Below are 19,827 nucleotides of genomic sequence, written 5' to 3'. Positions count from 1 at the left end.
TATAAATAAAAATAAACTGTAACTAAATATGGTTTATTCCAGGAATTCAAGGATGATTCAAAACAAGAAAATCAAAATAAATCACTGCATCAATAAAAGAGAAATATGATTCAATCAAAAGATAAAAATCCAAAAAAAAACTAATAAAAACTCAAAGTAAATCAAAAGGCAAGTTAAAATGTGATACAGAATATCTAATAAAGGTGAGCAGCAAATAATGAACACTAAAGCCATTTGCATCAAAATCAAGAGAGTCCTATACTGCCATGACATTTAATTTTGAAAGTTCTCATGAATGCAACAAAATAAGACAATAAAATAGTCAAGATACTCTCAAAAAAGAGAGACAAATTTGACTTATTTTGATAATGATGTGATTTTTATACTTAGGAAATTCAATAGACTGAGAAGTAACTACTGGATTTAATAAGAAAATTCTGGTAAAAAAGTATGATATTGCCATAGTAAAAGACAAATAGGTCCGTAGAAAAGAATGGAGTTCCCAGAACTAGAACCCAATGTTTATGGGAAATTATATGACAAAATGGTCTTTTAGTTAGTGGGGAAAGCGATGGCTTATTTAATTAATGATGTTGACACAAATGACTATTCGTTTTGGAATAAAAAGAGTTGAATCCCTACCTCAAACCTGACATAAAAATAAATCCCAGATGGACCTAAGATTTAAAAGTTGTTTTTTTTTTTTTAAATCATACAAAGGAAGAAATTTGGGAGATTCTATGTACAATCTAGGACTTAGGATAATCTTTTCAATCAAGACAGGGCATTTATGAGCTATTTTTTGAAAAGACATAGTTGATTATATTTTTCAAAGCCAAAAAGTTATATGGCAATATATACCATTAAGTCAATGGTATTAATAAATTAATCAGAAAAAAAAATCTGCAACATATATGACCAATAAAGAGCTATCAATAACAGGCAAAGAGCTCTTTTAATTGGCAACAAAAAGATAAACAGTACAGTAGAAAAATAGGCAGAGGATATGAATAGACCCTACAGAGAAGGGCAGATCCTTACCTGCAATAAACATATGAGAACATACTCAACCTCTCTGGTAATCAGAGGAATATAAAATTATAATTGGATCCCATTTCATACTCTTTAGGTTGGCAAAATGAAAATGACTACATTTATACCAAAGAGGATGCTAGGGAAAGAGTACTCGCATACTTTGCTAATGGAAATGTAGACTGTTTTACAAAGCAATCTTAAAATACACATAATATAAAAATTACAGACCCCTTTTGATTCAGAATTCCCACTTCCCAAAAGTTATACTTTAGAAGCAAAAGCTCTAACATGTAAGAATATGTGTACATAGATTATTTCAGCTGTCTGTAGCAACAAGAGACGAGAGATAAGGTGTATACCCATCAAATGGAAATAAGTTATATCCACACTGCAGAATGTTATGCAGTCATTAAAAATAATGAGCTAGCTGACCAGTAGGATTTCTAGAACATACACTTAAGTGGAGAAGATGCAATGTATATATAATGTGATCAATCTCTCACTCTCCTTTTTAATAACAACCAAAACAGATCTGTAAATGTTTATACATGTTTACAAACCAGTTACACAATGCAGAGAGAAAGCTACTGAAGTTCACATATCCAGATTCTTATGTTGCTTATCTCAAAGGGGGTGAAGGAGAGGGTGGTGAGTAAAAGGAGAAGATAGATAAATAAGTTGCAGTGAGAAATATCACATAGACAATAGCCCATTTATGTAAATCATCCATTTTTATTTTCTCTCGACAACTTTTTTCAATGTATATATATTGTTTTAAACAAATTAGTATCCTACTATGAACACAATTTTTTTTTTTTTTTTTAGACAGAGTCTCACTCTGTTGCCCAGGCTGGAGTGCAGTGCCACGATCTTGGCTCACTGCAACCTCTGCCTCCTAGGTTCAAGTGATTCTCCTGCCTCAGCCTCCCGAGTAGCTGGGACCACAGGTGTGTGCCACCATGCCCGGCTAATTTTCGTATTTTTAGTAGAGACAGGGTTTTACTCCTGACCTCAGATGATCCACCCACCTCAGCTTCCAAAGTGTTGGGATTACAGGCATGAGCCACCACGCCCGGCCATGAACACAATTTTGAACCCTCTTTTTTTTATACTTGGTATATGATGAGTATATTTCCATGTCCACTGTGTTAGGACCCTTCCTGCTTCAGCTTCCTAAGAGAGCAATTTGGAAAGAGGTGCAGTGGATCAGCACACATCTCAAATAACCTCTGCGGATCTGCCAGCCTCTTTGTTTGGTATACACAAGAAACAATTCTTCCAGGACCTGGTCACACCAGCAGGGATGTCTTCACGGTTCGCTTTCTCCAACCAATGTGCATGGACTCAGACCTTCTGAACTCGGGATGCCCAGGATGCCCGTCCAAGGGCATTCTAAGTGACTTTGGCCATGGCCCTGCCAAGGCTTCATCTGTAAGGAATCTAGACAGGCAAGATGACTTCTCCACAGGTAATTTCTCTAACAGCAGCTACACAAATTAAAATTGAAAACAGGTGGTCAAGAAAAGCCAGACTCAAACCTGGTGAGAAATACAGAACATACACAGCTACTCTCATTTAGGCCAGAAGGGTAAGAGAAAGGGAATGCCAAGTTCAAATTCACTGAATTGCCTCTTTAAGAGCAATGAACATACTATAGACAATTAAAATCCTTAAACCCAAAGCATTTACTGAAAAAGTCCCCAGTGAGTGGAGTATAATATTCCCAACTGGGGAAATCCGACACCCTCTGGTCTTAGAACAAAAATAAGCAAATGGCTTTATTTTTGAACTTTTCCTCAATCTGGCCCACTCCTGGTTTCCATTCATCTCTAGTCACTCATGCTGAGTCCTGCCACCTTAGGAAGACACCTCCCTGTCCACTGCCGCCCAATAATCTCTCTTTCTCTAAGCTCCCACAGAACCTGTCTCCTGTTCTACAGGAAGATATCCCAGATTCAGTACTGTCCTAGATAGTGTTAGTTGTGTCCCCTCAACTGCATCATAACATGGTGTAGAGGTGCTAGGATAATAGGATATTTGTTTGTACTTGTTCTCACTTCCATCTACATCCCACTCCCGCCTCGGCCTTGCCCCAACCCCTGACCTCAGCAGATAACCAAGATCCAAATGCTCCCTAGCTTCCAGGAAGATCGTATTCCTAAGCCCAAAGCAGAGATACCAGGAAATAGGCCATCTTCTATCATTTACAAAAGCCAGTGTTATTTGAAAGAATGAATAGCCCAGGGGGTGGGGGAAAAAAAGGGCAATGCCTTTGAGGACTAGAGAGAGAGAGAATTCCTCCAGCTTGGAAGGAGAATGGAACACGGCCAGTCCTGAGAGTCGTAGGTGTCCCAGAAGGTAGCAGAGCCCAATTAAAATGGCTGTGTGATGCTCCTAGGAAGGCCGGCTGCTGGACACAGGGGGGTCTGGGTACCACAGGGAAGCCACTAGCCCGGGATCAGCAGAACATGAAGGGCACAGTCAATGATGAAACAGTCGTGATGGTGATAGCTGGAAGACTACAAGCTCTTCCCACATTACCTGGCATGGAGGAAGCTTCCGGAATCGCTGTGAAGCCGTGAGTAGAAGAGGAATCCCCATCCCCACATGGGGGAATGGGAGCTTGGAATTGCATGTAACTCCAAGAAAATAAGGACAAGTGGCACCAAATGTAGAGCTGGTCTTGTGGAGTACGATTCACACAGGCTTTTCACGAGCAAGCACATCATCTAATGCAGGCTTCTCAAACTTTAATTGCACACACATCACCTGGGGATCTTACTAAATGCAGACTTTGAATCAGTAGGTCTGAAATGGAGTGAGATTCTGCATTTCTAATGAATTATAAGGGACACTAACCCTTCTGGCCCATGAGCCACACTGAGAAACAAAAGGTCAGGGGTGTGCAAACATTTTCTATAAATTTTTGTTTTCTATAAAAAATACACAAAATATTTTCTATTTCCATTGTAAAGATCTAAGTTTCGTGGGCCACACAGTCTCCATCACAACTATTCAAATTGGCCATTGTGGCATAAAAGCAACCATAGACAATTCGTGAAGGAATGAGTGTTACTGTGCTCCAATAAAACTTTATTGATGAACCATGGAGTCTGAATTTCACGTATTAATAATTTTCATGTGTCATGAAATATTATTTTTCTTTGGAGTTTTTCTCTGACCATTTAAAAATATGAAAACCATTCTTAGCTCGGAGGCCATACAAAAACAGTGGAGAAAGTGGGGGTTGCATTTGACCCATGGGCTACCTGGTCTATGGTGCCCAAAACAGTATAGAACCCATGACAGGCATCCTATACTGACTAAATAAAAGTGGGTTGCTCAGTTAGCCTATCTCCTATCCTGACACTGGCTTTCCCTTCCTGTTATGCTTCCACTAGTGTTATGCTCCTAAAACAGCAGATGCTTTGGGGACAAGTGGATTCCGACAAATGCTTCTTTCAAAAAAATCACTAAAATGACTTTAAAAGACCTCCCTAAATCCTTCTTCTTCTAATAAGCAGCCCTGCGGAATAACAGGTTCCTATTTTAGTGAAACAGCTTTAAGGATGAGATTAAACTGTGGCTGAACACAGTTTTCTGAGCTAAAGCAATTGTCTCAAACTCTTATCCCCATGTACCCCGGTACAGATTCTCTTCTTCCCCTTGGCCTCACATTCCACTTTGACTCAAAAGAGAGAAAAGACAGCTATCCATCTTGCAGTTCCTTCCATTAAACAGCCTCCCCAGAGACACAGTTGTATCTTTCCGGTAATAGAGCGATACATCTAAGAGGAACACAGTGTTCGGGAATCAGAAGTGGTGAGGGAGGGGCCAGCAGAGAGCTGCTGCTACACACTCCACACTCCCTCAGGATTCCCCCCTGCTTCCTACACAGGGCTTCCCACACAGCAACGCCCTATATGGGTTTGCAGGATGTTCAGATGAACTTGATCCAGTGGCCTAGGACAGGTGATTTTGCCCACTCTGTCTCCCCACGCTTGATAGGCACTCAAAGGAGGAAACCAAGGAGTTCACCCATCTTTCTCGCTTGCCAACTGCCCCAGTGGTACTCCCACCAGGGCTCTAGCATCCTATGTCCTGTCTTAGTTCCACCACTTATTCATGGTGGGAGGAACTGCAAAATGGATAGCTGTGTTTTCTCTTTTGAGTCAAAGTGGAAAGTGAGGCTGAGGGGAAGAAGAGAATCTTTGCAGGGATACATGGGGATAAACGTTTGACAATTGCATTTATATTTACCAGGCGTTGTTCTGTAAGGTTGGATTTCCTCCCCAAATCATGTCACCCTTGTTGTGTTGGGCAATATATTGGACCTTTAGGAAGCTCAAGTCCCTCACTGGTAAAAATAAAGGTAATCGATACACCATCCAGAGATAATATTGAAAAAAGAAAATGTTAACAATTAGCGTGGTTCAGGCACTGTTTTTTTTGTTTTTGTTTGTTTATTTGTTTGTTTTTGAGACAGAGTCTCCCTCTATTGCCCAGGATGGAGTGCAGTGGCACAATCTCGGCTCACTGCAACCTCCCAGGCACTGTTTAATGAGAAAGGCACTGGCCTTAAATAACGAGTATGACTGTACTGGTAGCAGTAGCTGAATCTTAGCCTGCCCACCTTGTGGGGTGCTTGTGAGGAATAAATAACTGACGCAGATAAAGCCCCCAGCATTTCTCCTAAAAGGCATTCACACTCACCTCTCCCCTAGAAGCCTCTTCTTTCTACATGGACTCCTGGCGAATAACGGAGGTCACAAACCAGGTCTTCTGCTAGCACTGAATGCAGGACACTTGACGGTCACTTGCGCCACTTACTGAGAGCACAGCCAGAGCCTCCTGCTGCATGCAACTTCTCTCTCCAGACATCCTGTTGTGCGCCCAGGAGCTCTGGCAGATCATCCTAGCCACAGAACTCAGGGCCTGCTTGGGCAGAAAAGCAGCTGGCACCTCACACTGCTGGGGACACACAGTCAACCTACTTATAGGAAGAGGCCCTCTTTGGTAGTGAGGAGTGGGGGATACAGGCACCTGAGGCTCCCAAGGACTCATCCCAGCCACCTTGCAAAACAAGGACCAAACCTCAAAGTGCCACAAGAAGGAAGAGCAACACGGTCATTTCTTTGGCAATTAACTGCAGCATTGATTTCACAGAGATCTTACCCCTCACAAAGACTCTGTGCCCATAGGAAAGACCTGGATCCAGCCTTGAAAGAGCCCTTATTTCTTCCCTGAGAAAACAGACTACACTTCACCAAGGACCTTACACGTGACGCTCGATGCATGTCCGCTTTCTCCACCCCATTCTCCAGGAGAGTGGAAGGAAAAAAGAACACTTTAATTGTGGCTCAATGTTTATTGACCCACAAATACGCTCAGTATGACTGGGGAAAATGGGAAGCCTTGGCACAGAAAGAAAAGAAATGCACATTATAAAAAGGAGTAAGCATAAAACATAGAAAATATCATAAGTGCAGCTTATTTATGGTTAATAGCAGGTATTTGTTTTTGCAGCTAATAATCTAATTAGCAGTCAATCCAATACATCCTTTATTATCAGCTGATCCATAATTGCTGATCCATAATTACTGCTCCATGCTGAGTATTTTCCCGGCACATGATAGCTTTCAACTCCTCAGCATAAACAACCAAATAATTGGTGGTGTTATGCTAAACACAGGACGCGTCCTCTCTGAGGGGTGATGCTGCAGTTTTTAGCCATCCACAATGGCCTTTGTATTTTCAGCATCTGTTGGTTAATTCCTCACTGTCCTCTCTTTAATCCGTCTTGAGGTATTCCTAAAGCACCTTCACACTCTCAAAAATGTGATACTTTGGAGACTTCCTTTTTTAAAGTTTAACCCTAGGACCAGACACATTCCCAGTCATCTGTGGCAGGACAGCATTCATAAGAGGATGTCAGATAGCAGTGAAAGCACAACATATTTCTCTGAAAATACTGTAAAGTTTTCTCTTTAAACATTGTTTTAAAATGACTCATCCCAAAAGAGATAGCTTCTGATGTAAGACTATTTCATTCAACAATTTCTGATCTAAACTGTTCACTCTGGCAAACACAGTGAACCCAGCTCTAAAGGCAAGTTGCAAAGGAAAAAATATATTCAAGTCCTGCCTTTTACAGACTCAACGTGGCTGTGAGGGGAGGGAAGGAAGCTTGGGGTGAGCATATGGAAGTGGAAAGAGGTTGGGTGCTCTGGAGGCAGACAGACCTGGTATGGAATCTAGATCCCTGGTTTGCTTATAAACAGCATGATCTTGGATATGTCACAAAACTTCCCTAAGCCTTGGTGTTCGTCACATGACAAACCAAGCTAAGAATGCCGGCCATGCAGGGTTGTTAAAAAGAATAGATGACTAACTCAGAAAGCACCCAACACTACAGGCTCAGTTTGTCAGTTCTCTGCCTGTTCTTCTGGATGCAGAAACAAGAAGCTAGTTTTCTACAAGCCAGTAGCTCACATCACATAATTCTATTCTCTGCAATCACACCTTCACCTCTTACCTATAACTCTAGGTAGATTTCATCCCAGATGTACCATGCAGCTACTATACCAGCCAAAGTCCTACTCACAGTTCCCATTGTCCTGAATGCCTTCCCACTCTAGGACCCATCATCTTCCTATGATCCAGCACATACTTTGGTTAGCTAGTGCCTGCGCCATAGCAGTTGTTAAATGTCTCTCTGTCTATAAAAGGGAATAAGACGTGGGTAACTTTCAAACCAAGACCTTTTCCAAAGACTTATTTGGGAAACAGAAGCCAATGGCTATAGAAAGAATGGAAACTGCTAGGCTCCGACCCTAAATGAGGTGCTAAAACCTGGAGTCAGGAGCCACACACTCAGTTCAGATCTTTCTTTTTGAACTTTTTACTGAAGTAGAATGCACAAAGAGAAAATAACACGTACTCAAGGAATTTCACAAGGTGAATGCACCTGTGTAACCAGCTCCGCAATCAAGAAACTGAACAGTGCCAGTGCCCCAAAATGTCCTGTCCCCATCCAGTCAGTACCCCCAACCAAGGTAACCATGAACTGACTTACAATGCCAGAGATGAGTTTCGCCTGTTCTTGTACTTTATATATATGGAATCACACAGGCTGTGGGTCAAATCTGGCCTGCCACCTGTCCTAGTACATCCTACAAACTAAGAATGGATTTTATATTTATAAATCTTTCAAAATAATACCAAAAGAAGAATACTTCATGAGATGTGAAAAATATATGAAATTCAAATATCTGCTTCCATAAATAAAGTTTTATTGGAACACAGTGACACTAATTCATTTACATATTGTATTTCAAACTACAACTGCAAAGTTGAATAGTCACATCAGAGACCATATAACCTAAAAAACAAAACAAAACAAAAATACTTACTGGCCCTTGACAGAAAAACTTCGCCTACTCTAATTCAAGTGCATGACATTCCCTAAAATACACAGCATTTCTGTTGGGTTTATATGTAGGAGTTGAATTGCAGGGTCATAGATGTACACATATGTTTAGCTTTAGTAGACACTGCCAAGAAGTTTACCAAAATATACACTCAATTTTAGGAGAAAAGCTAAAATCTGGAGCAGAAATCATAATTTCAGTTTTAAGACAGGCAGAGAGAATTATAGAGAGTTGATCTGAGCAAATGATTAGAAAACCATCAGGGCTTCCAAGTGGAGAGGGAAAATATCAGGGTCATCTAGGTTTACATTTCTTTTCATTCTTATTCCACACATAGTTTTTAAAAATGCAGTGTCCTTTAACGTTGCCATGCTTGGGGAAAAAGGACAAGAGTAAAAAGTCATGTTTCTGCTTGGGATCTTAGAGCAGAGCACCAACTTTATTGTTTAGGCCATGCACAAAAACACCACCATGGGCCCAGGAGCTTACTGGAACGGCAGACAAAATATCCAGGAAGACATCAGCAGCCTCCTGATCTTATGCTTTCCTAAGTTTAAACATATACGTGGGCAGCAACGACATAACTCAAACCCAACCTCCAAATCCTCCACAGAGTCTGGTCCCTGTACTGGGTAGAACCAGCAGGCCACCAACCAGACAGAACTGCGGGGTCGTCCATCAATTTTCAAGGATAACCAGCAAGACTTGGCAGGGTGCCCCCTACATTAGAGGTGTGGGCAGGACACCCCAGCATTAGAGATGCAGGCAGGACACCCTACATTAAGGTGACGTTGGGTATCTTCTAAAGTCACTTCCTGGAGTCATTTCCCCAGGCACTTGTCTTACATTTCAAATAGGATGTGTTAGGTTCTTTCAAATTACATTTTTCCTCTTGGAAGGGAATTGCTTCCGATGGTTTAAGGACCACATTCATTAAGAAAGGGACTCAAACAGTTTGCATCTTAACTCCACAACCCTGCTGATTTCTAACTTGGAGCAGCCTAGGAATGAACAGCACAGCCTCCTGTCCTGCCAGCAAACCCTGCGGGCCCAGGAGGGAGGTGGTAGCAGGGCAGCGTGGGCTCCTGGGTAAGGCCAGAGTCAGTACCTGATAGTGGGACTTGTGGGGAGGGGGAAGGGTGGAGAGCCTGTCTCCACTTCTCGCACCACCGAGTCTGCTGTTACAGTCCCAGTTCTTCCCACTCCAGAAAGCAGTGATCCTGTGGACTGGCCCTGACTGGCCCAAGCATGGGTTAAACTTGGCCTTTCCTAGAAGAAAACCCAAAGTCCTCCAGACCCTCTGTTGGCCTTCCAGAAACAAGCTCTCTATCTCCCTTAATCCCTTTTCCAGTTCCCTTCTGTAAGTTAAAAAATAAAACTGAAAACAAGAAAAAAAAAAAAAAGCAATGCTGGTATTTTCACAGAGGGAGGGCATCTTTTCTCAGCAAGTGCACTAGTTTTTTGTCCACATGAAAACAAACATATAACATACACGTATATGTTTCATTTTCCCTGGCAAAGGAATCTCACCTGAAGTTGAGCGTGGCTCTAGCAGAAATAGCATATGCATGACAGTCAAAAGAGCAAGTTGAAGCCCACTTCCTGGCTAGGCTAGCTTGCCCAAGTCCCCATCCTGCTATACCCTCAGATTCATCACACTTCAGAAAACGAGAATAATAGTAACACTCACCTCACAAGGTCACAGTAAGGATCAAATGAGGCATTTGTGAATATAAATGCTTTGTAAGCTGTAAAACATCACACCAAGTGGTGGGGAAAGAACCTACCTCTTATCTTCTTTTCCTGATTCACCCTTTAATTAGTCGAGTCTTTCAGCTAGTTCCTCTTCTGATAAAGACCACCTGCCCACCATAAGGACATTAGTCAATTCAGCACCCAGCTGGCAGCCATCAATTGGCCATCTATTAATAGCCAATTATCTGGGTGCCTTAATTAATCCACAGACCACGTGGCCTGATCTCCCTGAGATCCTGGGAAACAATGAGCCTGAAATACAGGCACCAGTTAATTTTTCAATGGCCATCAAGGAATCTGGCATCTATTATGCCTGCATGTTGCAGCTGCGAGAGATGGGCACATAAATATTGATTGGACCAGTCTCTATGGCTGGGAGGTGGGGGATGGGAGGGACATGAATGATTACTGTTCTCTGAGGAATAAGAGAAGCTACATAAATCTTCAGCCCAGACAACTAAGGAAGAAAATCCTTATTTCCAAACCATAGTGCAAACAGAGAAAAGAGACAGCTAACCTCTTTGGAGAGAGCTTGTCAAGAGAGTGGTCCTACTAGTTCTATAGATGTTTCAGGCTCTCTCCTGGCCTAGCATGCATGCAGATCGGGTTGCAATCGCAGGATCATTAGGAAGAAGGCAGCCAGGGTGATTGTTCTCTTCATCTGGGCATTCAAATCCCAGGGCAGGGACATGGTGAGTGTGCCCTGCTCTCCTGCATTTCCTTGAAAGATCTCTGTAGTGCTTACAGTTAAGAAGACAAGTGACATGAGGCGAATTTAATTATTTTTTAAGAGCCTCATCTTGTCTCCAGGAAATGGTATGCAGAAGAGGCTCTGTACTTGAAACCAGCATTGTCCGGGATGCAGGGGATCACATGGCTCTGTATTCCCAGCGATAAGGGCTCCTGCTGATAGAAGGGCCAGAGTGGCAACCTCCTTCCTTCAGGAAAGAACTAGCTTTGTGTCCAGAGCAGTGCTCTCAGAGGAGGCTGCTCCTGACCTTGGGGCCTGCAGGGAAGTGTTGGGCTCCTACAGAACAGAGGGCAGAGGGCAGAGGGCCGGCCACCACTGGAGCCCCTGTCCCAGGACCCTGGGGCTGTAGAGCCAGGCTGGCTTTTCAGGGGACAGAGGAAGAATGTGAAAGGGAGGATGGAGCATGGACAGAACAGCAGGAGGAAAGAGGATGCACTGGGTGGCACACACTTCCCACACCACAGAGATGTCCCCTTTTCTGTCCCTCTGTCAGCCTCTAGTGCTCATTAGGCCCTGAGATGACAGCAGCCACTGCCAAATGCAAAGACTGTCACCCCAGAAGGTCACATCAGGCCATTTATTCTGAAATACCAAAATACCAGAGCCAGCACATTGCAGGAGCTCCTGTAGAATTCCCCAGGGTACCTCTGTGTGTGTGTGCCTGTGGGTGTATATGTGTGTGTTCATGTTCTTCAGTATCCCAAAGGGGTTCTTTCTTAATCAGCTCAACATCTGAGGACTGAGACTGATTTATTTTTTGGTTAATCTAGCATTTCTGGTAAAATAATTAAAAGATAAGTAATAGGCACAGAGTATCCGCGGTATAATTATTTATAGCCGTAAGGTCTCACTTCAGAGTTATTCACAACTAACCTGAAAAGACTCAGACTGCTGGCAAGGAAGTGGGGGTCAGACAGTTCTAGAGTGGGCTGCTCCCATTTCACAGTCAAGGAGACTGAGCCAGGAAGAGAGGAATCTCAGTCATCCCTGGCGCTGCCACTGGCCACACCAGCTGCCATGTCTATCAGAAAACTCAGAGAGTAAAACACACTTGATCTTGACAAGATGGGAGCTACCAAGAGAAGGTGGGACTCTGTCTATCTCCTGCCGCTTGCATGCAGCATGAGTCTCTGAGGACCCTGCGAGGAAAAAGGCTCACACCCAGCCCAGGATAAACGCAGGCAAGTGGCAGGGGTCTGCAGCCAGTGGTAGAGGGCACGGGCACGTCCAGACTCCCTTCCCCAAACAGATGGTGAGTCTACGATTCTGGGTCTCTGGGGTAGAATGTTCAAAAGCCATGGCAGGGTTCACAGACTCCCCCAGGAGAGGAGCTGGGGATCTGGCCCTGCTTTCCAATTCAGATTATTTTCCAAAAAATGCACTGGGGACTTTGGGATGCTATAGAAGAGTGACAATACTGCAAACATTAGAAATGAAACAAGGGCTCAAGCAATGAAGGTCTTCAAAAATTGGTTCCTGGGTCTCAAGGCCACTTTAGAAAGTTGGGATGGGGAGGCATGGTGAAGGATATAGGCGCAGGAGGCAAAATCAGAGGGCATGAAAACCGGGCTGTGCAGGAATACTGGGCTTCAGGCATCAGCCCACGGCAGCCTTATTCTGTCCCTGTTTAGTTTATAAATGACCTCTGATGAGTGGAAATTAGCGCTTTTAAATGATACATCCAGATGGGCAGCCCTGAAAAAGGTTAGTCTCTGGACAGATTGGGGAGGCTTGTGACAGGGCCGTTAATGGATCTTCCCTTCCTGCTTCACCCCTCTGTCTTCTCTGATTTGAGTAGATATCATTCTGTACCTCTGGGGAAGTTTGAGACAGGAATTCCTGGTATTTCTTTCCAAAAACATCAGGTCACTTTGGGAAACAAAGGTTAGGGAGACATAGAGCTCCCCAGTCTGACTAAAAGAGATTACCCTAGAACAGACATCTGTGGGTCCCTGGGATAGGGCCTCCTGCAGGGACCTGGGGGAGAGAGTGGGCTAGGAGAGTGAAAGGGAGCTGGGACATGGCACAGCCACCGCTGACTCAGTGCTGACAACCAGAGGCCTGGACTCTGCACAAGCCCCTGGGCCTTGGGACAACCCAGAATAAGGCCAAAAATGACCCAGGGTGAATTTCACACCAGACCCATGGGATAGAGGCTCAGTGTTTTTGTTTTTGTTTTAGAAAAAGCTTCTTGACATCTAGAAAGTGACCACATACAATTTCTTGACAACCTGGGATTCCAACCTGCTATCTCCATGTTTCTCAGTCACTCACAAGAGCCTCTGCAGGAGCCAGCTGTGTAACACCACCCAGATACCTGCTCCAGCGAACTGCCTTAGAATGGAAGAAAGCACAGCGCCTTGTACAGGCACCTGCACAACAACTGAAAGGATGAGCATGCATCTAATCACGGGCTACTTCTGGTCATGCCAGAGTCACACCAAAACTGCCTTTGCAAAAATTATAACAATGAGAAAATTAGGACAGCGAAAGAGAGCTGACCTAACCAACTCCATCTTGCTTCTAACTTCCAAGCTGTCTTTGTTCAATCCTGGTTGTAGGCTGCACTAACTTTGGGAAGAACACTGAAACAAAAATGAAAACAGCCCTTTGCCAAAATAAACCCCCATCCTGCCTGGGGGCCAGACTGCCTTTGCAGGACTAACAAATTAGCCACAAGATTAGAAATGATGGTTTAGGAGTCATGCAGCTGGAGGCCACAAAATTCTAAACCTCCCCAGTTGCTCCTAGGGATAACATCACTATTGCGAAACCTAAGATTGGTGCTTGAGATATTTTTCAGATCCTACACTGGATGGATCAAGCTAGCGCCACCCTGGCCCATCTGGTCTTGTGGCCCCCACCCAGGAACTGACTCAGAAGAAGAGGATGGCTTCGACTCCCTATGATTTCATCTCCAACCCTACCAATCAATACTTCCCACTCTCTGGCCCCAAATTATCCTTAAAAAAAAAAAAAAAGTCTGAATTTTCGGGGAGACTGATTTGAGTAATAATAAAACTCCAGTCTTCCATTCAGCCGCTCTGCGTGAATTAAACTCTTTATTGCAATTCCCCTGTCTTGATACATTGGCTCTGTCTAGGAAGTGGGCAACAAGAACCCATTGGATGGTTACAAAATTCCCTGGACAGAGTCCAATATGCACATACCGAGCATCAGTAGATTAATAAGGTCTCTCTCTAAAATTCATGACTTTTTTTAATGGGAGAAATTATCTACTAAATGAGGAATAACAGTGTCATATACTTAAGGCATTGGTGGGATGCAAATGTTACAGAAAGACAAGCTGTTTTTTAATGGTGTTTGTTATATTTCTAGTACAGCACCAATACACTTACATGGGCCAGAGGCATTTTATTCAAAGCCTTTACATTTCCAATACCTTCCTCGAAAATTACCCTCAGGCCTACAATTCTTTTGCTTTTACTAAGCCCTAAGCACCTATATTTAGTTTCTTGGAAATAAGAGACAAATTTGCTGATATTTTTAAAATTTTAGTCAGTTATTGTATGATTCTCCAAATGGCAAATGAATGATAGAGGGCGAAGAAATTAAAACATTTTTCAGCTACTTTTAAGTGGCATACTATTTACCATTCAAATACAGTCTGAATTAAAACACTGAATTTGTTACATGATTTTTCAGTTAGAAATTAGAGCTTTGCTGGATAATTGGGGGGGGGGAGGCAGTAAAAGAATGAAATTAACATTAAAAAGTCAAATTTAAAGAACTCTTTACTTGAGCTATTAATAGAAAGAACGAGCCCTTCTTGAAACTAAGAAAAAAATCTAATAAATTTCCTTAAACCAGGAGTGTAGCATGCCTTCTTCACTTCCCCTGCACTGGGGCCCAGCAACCAGAGATTTCATTTCATCCTGCCCACTTTGGAGATCCTGTCATTAGGTGAATGGAGACATTTCCTAAGACCATGAGGAAAAGAGAACAATGGCCTGATGGCCCAGAACCAGAACTTGCTTCTCTGAAGGCAATCTGCTCCACAGAATCTAAGGGTCGGGTGGTCCCCAGGCCAGGAGCCCTTAATACAGCTCTCTCCCATCTCTACACCTTTCCAGATTTCTCTGAGTATATTCAAGGGAAGGGAGCCCACTCCTCTGCTTTGGAAGAAAAGCTGACTCCCTCACCCACGCTGGGAAGATGCCTAGAGGCCTGAGCAGGAAGAAAACCTCTCCAAGGCTTCAGCATGTCCAAGGCAAAGACCTGTCCCCATGATTACACGCTAGGAAAACCTAGAGCACGGAACTCGCTCAGAAACCATTTTTTTCCCCTATGATGGATAGAAGTCCCATCCGAATTCCTACTGTTGAAGAAACAATCTCCGCACTGGCAAATGCCTCCTAAACCTACGCCTCTGCAACCCCCCATCACAGGGACTCTCCTCATCAGGGTGTGCTCCCTCCAGTGAGGGGAGCTTCCTGTGCCCCACATGGTGCCTTCCAAGGGCAGGGGTGATGTCCCTCTGCAGTAACTCCTGCCTTAGAACCTCCCTTACACAACCCTGTTGGAGCTCTCTAAGGGTGAGGATCTAGGGATGAGCCATGGGAGCTCTGGGAAGTGGGTGGGGGAGTTCCTGCTGTCAATTCAGGCAGTCTCTGGGTTTACCGGCATGGAAAAAGCAAGCAATGGGCAGTTTCAGGAGGGATCCCATTCCATTCTTGTCCTGATGCTGCCACTTGGACAGCCTGGTTAGCTTGGGCCAAATTTTTCACCTCCTTAATGTCATCTGCATAAAAGTACTCTCTTGTCTCCCTTGTGTAGTTGTTGTGAGTATTAAATGAATTAATATATGTAAATGGAGTCTGTGACTTTGTAAAGAGAAATGCTCAGGGCTGTTATTTAATATGCGCACATAGGCTCACATGGGTTAGGTTCATGAGCACACTCAAGAAGAAAATCATTTGACTATATTTACATGGAGCCAACCAACCACAGTCAACAGACTTGGTATTCTTCATCTAGCTTCCAAATGCCAACTATCAATAGGCTGCTTCAGAATCACATGCAGCCCTGCTAAAAACGGTAATTCTAGAACCTTCTCCCAAACTCAGAGAGTCATAATCTCTGTAGTAAGCCCAAAAATATGTATGTTAATGGAGCTCTCCAGGTGATTCTGACATGCAGTCGGGTTTTGGTACCACTGTGCTCCTTTGGACATGTCATACACATTTCCTGTCTACATCAGTCACAGGAAATAAAACTGTTCTGGCGTTACCTAAGGAGTCTCTGTCTTTCTTCCTGTTTTCTCAGGTACATACACACTATAAGATACAGAGTGACGTTCATCCACCAGACACAAAATACATCCACAAATATGCACAATACATATATGTAGACACACAAAGCCACACATACAGGGGGAAAACAGGAAAGAGAAAAACACTAACAACAACAATAAAAGAAGGCACCTGATAGTAAAAGGTGTCAAGATTTTCTAAGTCTATAAAAATTCATGGTTATAGAAGGATACAGAAAATGAGGAAAAGAAGGAATAAGATGTTAAGAAAAAGGGCAACTGGTTCAAAACTAGAGAACCTCCTCTTTTGTGACTGCACAGTATGATGTCCTGAATCCTGCTACTAAACCACTCTCCACCTCAAAGTACCACTCATTTGTTTGTAATTCTGCCTCGTCCAGGAACTTAAGTGGCCCCCTATCTCCACGTCAAAGGACAGGGACACAGCGTGCTCAGCATAGCAGTCCCCAAACCCAGCACAGAGCCTGGCATACAGCTGCCTGTGATAAATGTGTGCTGAGCACACGCCAGGATAAGAAGAGGCAGGAGAGGAGGAGGGACAAAGAGTGCACAAAGAAGGAAACAGATCTCTCATCCCAGATCCCTGGTGTAAACTAAGAATAAGCAAGCTTAAGGTAATGAGGGTCGAAGCAAAACAGAGAAAGTTCATGTCTCTGCAGGCATCATTAACTACATCACAGGGAGCAGAACCACCTAGGGAAAAAGAAGAAAAGCTCTCCAGATCTATGGTCAGGGACTGAGTGAGAAAAGTGATCTGGTGCTATAAAGGCAATTTGAAGTCATCGATCTGGCCTCGCCACCTCACTGCCTGACCCTCTCCAGGGGTCCTCACACCCACAAGATCCTACCCCACCCAGCCCCTACACACCTCCCTAGACTTTATCCCTCCAACCTCCACACACTTGGTGCTCAAATTATGCCACACTCATACAACGTGCTGTGTCATTCCTCTGAGCCTGTTTCGTGCAGTTAACCTCTACCTGGAATGCCCTTTCTATCTACTGACAAACCTGTTTATCCTTCTCAACTCAGCTCTGCTATGTCCTCCTCCAAGGAGCCCTCAGGCTCCCATGACACCCAGTGCACTGAACCATCTTAGCCCTGTGCACACCTCTCATCCTGGTGCAATGAACTCCTCTCCCTCTGGAGAATAAATTCTCTCTCTCTCTACCCATAGCACCTAACACACTGCCTGAGCACACAATAGGTGCTAAATAAATGCTTGTTGAAATCGACTGAGCATTGGCAAGATTCCAGAACATAAGTGCTAAAAGACTTTGTTAAAAAGGGGAAACCGAGAGGCAACTTGATATACTGGAAACCCTGAGCGTGGAGGTCAGCTTTTAAACCAGTAGAACGACTTAAGGTAAGTGACTTAAAGACCCTGAACCTGTTTTCCTGATCTATGAAACAAGCATATTACCACCCAACTCCTACAACTACTTACGAGGAAGGCACCTACTATGCACCTGGCACACAGTAGGTGCTCTGTACTATACTTAACTAGTGAGACTCCACCCCCCGCCCACATCTTCCTGTTTTTCAGTCTCCCATTTCCGACCTTAAGCTCCTCCAAGGCTTTTGCCCAGACCCCTAGACGACTGTACTGGACCCAGTTTATAAAGATATCCTGGCTGGCCAGGAAATCCCCCTTCGGTGTCCCCAGGCCAAATCTGTGAAGAGAAAACTGAAGGCTCCCATGTCACGAAAAACTATGATCAAATAAATTACTATGCCTTTCCGCCTATTGATCTGCCTTTTGTCAACTGATTTCCAGTGAATCTTCAGAGAGCCGTGGGGAAGTTTTTCTTCTGCCCCTACAGGGCTCTGAATCCGAAGGTAAGAGTGAACCTATAGGGGGAACCTTCTGGCTCCCTCACAGGAACTGACTGGGCAGGAGTTGGAAAACCCATTTGGATTGCCATTTCCTCAACTCCCCGCCAATACTAAGGCGTCTGTTTTTACAGGCTCTTTCGTGGTGCTCTGGGCACATTCAACTTCCACTGCCGCTGAGACGGTCGAAACAGTTAGAGAACAGGGGTGGCAGCCGCCCGAGAGGCTGCAAGGCGCTCGCCCGCAACGCACAGGCGCGCGCGGCGCACCCGGCCTCCGGCCTCCCCAGGTCGGGCCTGGCAGCTGCGGGAAGGAGGTCAGCGCAGCCGCCACACTTCGCCCGGGCGCTAGCACCGGCCGGCCGTGCCGCCTGACCCAACCGCCGGCGACTCTCTGGCAGCGCCCAGAGACCGCCAGCCCCTGGGCCGCCAGTCGGCAGCGCCCTCTCCGCCCCGGGACCCTCGCGCGCAGCTCAAGTTGGGAGCTCCGCTCCGCAGGCGAGCGCGCGCCCACCACCCACACCCCACTGCCACTTACGCACACCGCGGGTCCGGAGATGCCCCCGAGCGTTTTAAAATCCAGAGACATCACATGGTAGTCACATCCGGCGGCTGTTACCTGCTCTCAGCACCCAGACCCTCGCCCTGGTTTCCCGGGAGCCCGGAAACCCTGCACGCGGGCTCCGCGCCAGAGAGCCGCCAAGCCGCCTACCTTGGGGGTCTGCACTTCAGGTCCCGTCGGCACCTCCAACTTCCTCTTGGTTACCCAGAAGAACAGCAGCACCGTGATCCAGAGCACCCCGAAGACTGGCAGAACCAGGCGACGAGTCAGGCGCCGCATGGTCCCCTTTGCCGCTTCCTCTCCGCGGCGCTACGTCCCTGGGGCACCCCCCGGCGGTCAGGGTTGGCGGGGCAGGAGTCCTGGCGAGCGCCTCGCTCTGGGGAGCGCCAGACCTAGGATCCGGGTGGAGGGGCGGCGGGATCCTGCAAGGCGCCCTTCCCACTCTGAAGAGAAGCTAGCCTGGGTGGGGGGCGCGGGGAGACCCGAAACGTGGCAGGGAAGGACCGAGGGCAGCCAAGCTGGACACCCGCTCCAGCGCGAGAAGCGCGGTGGCTGCCGAGATGTTCCCCACGCCGCCACCGCGGCTGCTGCCGCTGCAGCCGATAGGGAAACTGACTCGAGCAGCGAGAAGGAGGAATCCGAGGCTGTGCCAAGCACCCCGGGAGGAGCACGAGGGCGGAGGGAGTGAGCTGGGAGGGCGGGCCCGACAGACAGGCCGACTCGGAGCGAGCCCAGGTGGGAGTGAGCGGGGCTCTGAGAGGGGGCGCTACCGCCGCCCGGCGACCGAAGCGCTCGGTGCTGTTGCGGGACCGCCCGGGCCGAGCCCTGGGTGCAGCTCCCAGACCATCGTGGGTTGGGGCAAGGCGTGGGGGGAGCGGTGCACTTGGGATGCCCGCCACCCCCAGCTGCCAGCTGGGACCCAAGAGCCGGCTCGCGCCAGGCGGCGCTGTGCCTGGGAGGACTTTCCCGCTCATCGCGGGGGCTGCACGTGGCGCTCAAGCCGAGGTCCCACCCTCAAGGTACTTGTCCTACCACAGCCAGCGCTGGGATCCCAGGGTGCCGTCAGTGCTGCTGCCCCAACCCCGCGGTTCATCTGCCTGGCCACTGAGGGCCAAGGCCGCGTTCAGCCAACCCTGCAGGGTGTTTCTATGCCTGCCTGCAGGTGCCTG

The 19,827-nt window shown here is 45.8% G+C and overlaps 1 protein-coding gene across 2 annotated transcripts in view; it reads right to left on the bottom strand.

Moving 5' to 3' along the window:
* The window catches only part of GALNT14 (polypeptide N-acetylgalactosaminyltransferase 14), a 224,818-nt gene extending 205,192 nt beyond the window's left edge, over positions 1 to 19,626 (bottom strand). For both annotated transcript variants that reach the window (XM_001105195.4, XM_028831803.2), the window contains exon 1: positions 18,809 to 19,626. In XM_001105195.4, coding sequence (XP_001105195.1) covers positions 18,809 to 18,937 — 129 coding nt within the window. In that variant the 5' untranslated portion in view covers positions 18,938 to 19,626. The remainder of the gene's footprint in view (positions 1 to 18,808) is intronic.
* Between the last annotated feature and the right edge of the window lie 201 nt (positions 19,627 to 19,827).

Source organism: Macaca mulatta, chromosome 13 (genome assembly GCF_049350105.2).
Source record: "Macaca mulatta isolate MMU2019108-1 chromosome 13, T2T-MMU8v2.0, whole genome shotgun sequence".
Lineage (NCBI taxonomy): Eukaryota > Metazoa > Chordata > Mammalia > Primates > Cercopithecidae > Macaca > Macaca mulatta.
Note: the sequence above shows the minus strand (reverse complement) of the source record. Positions and strands in the feature narration are given on the sequence as shown.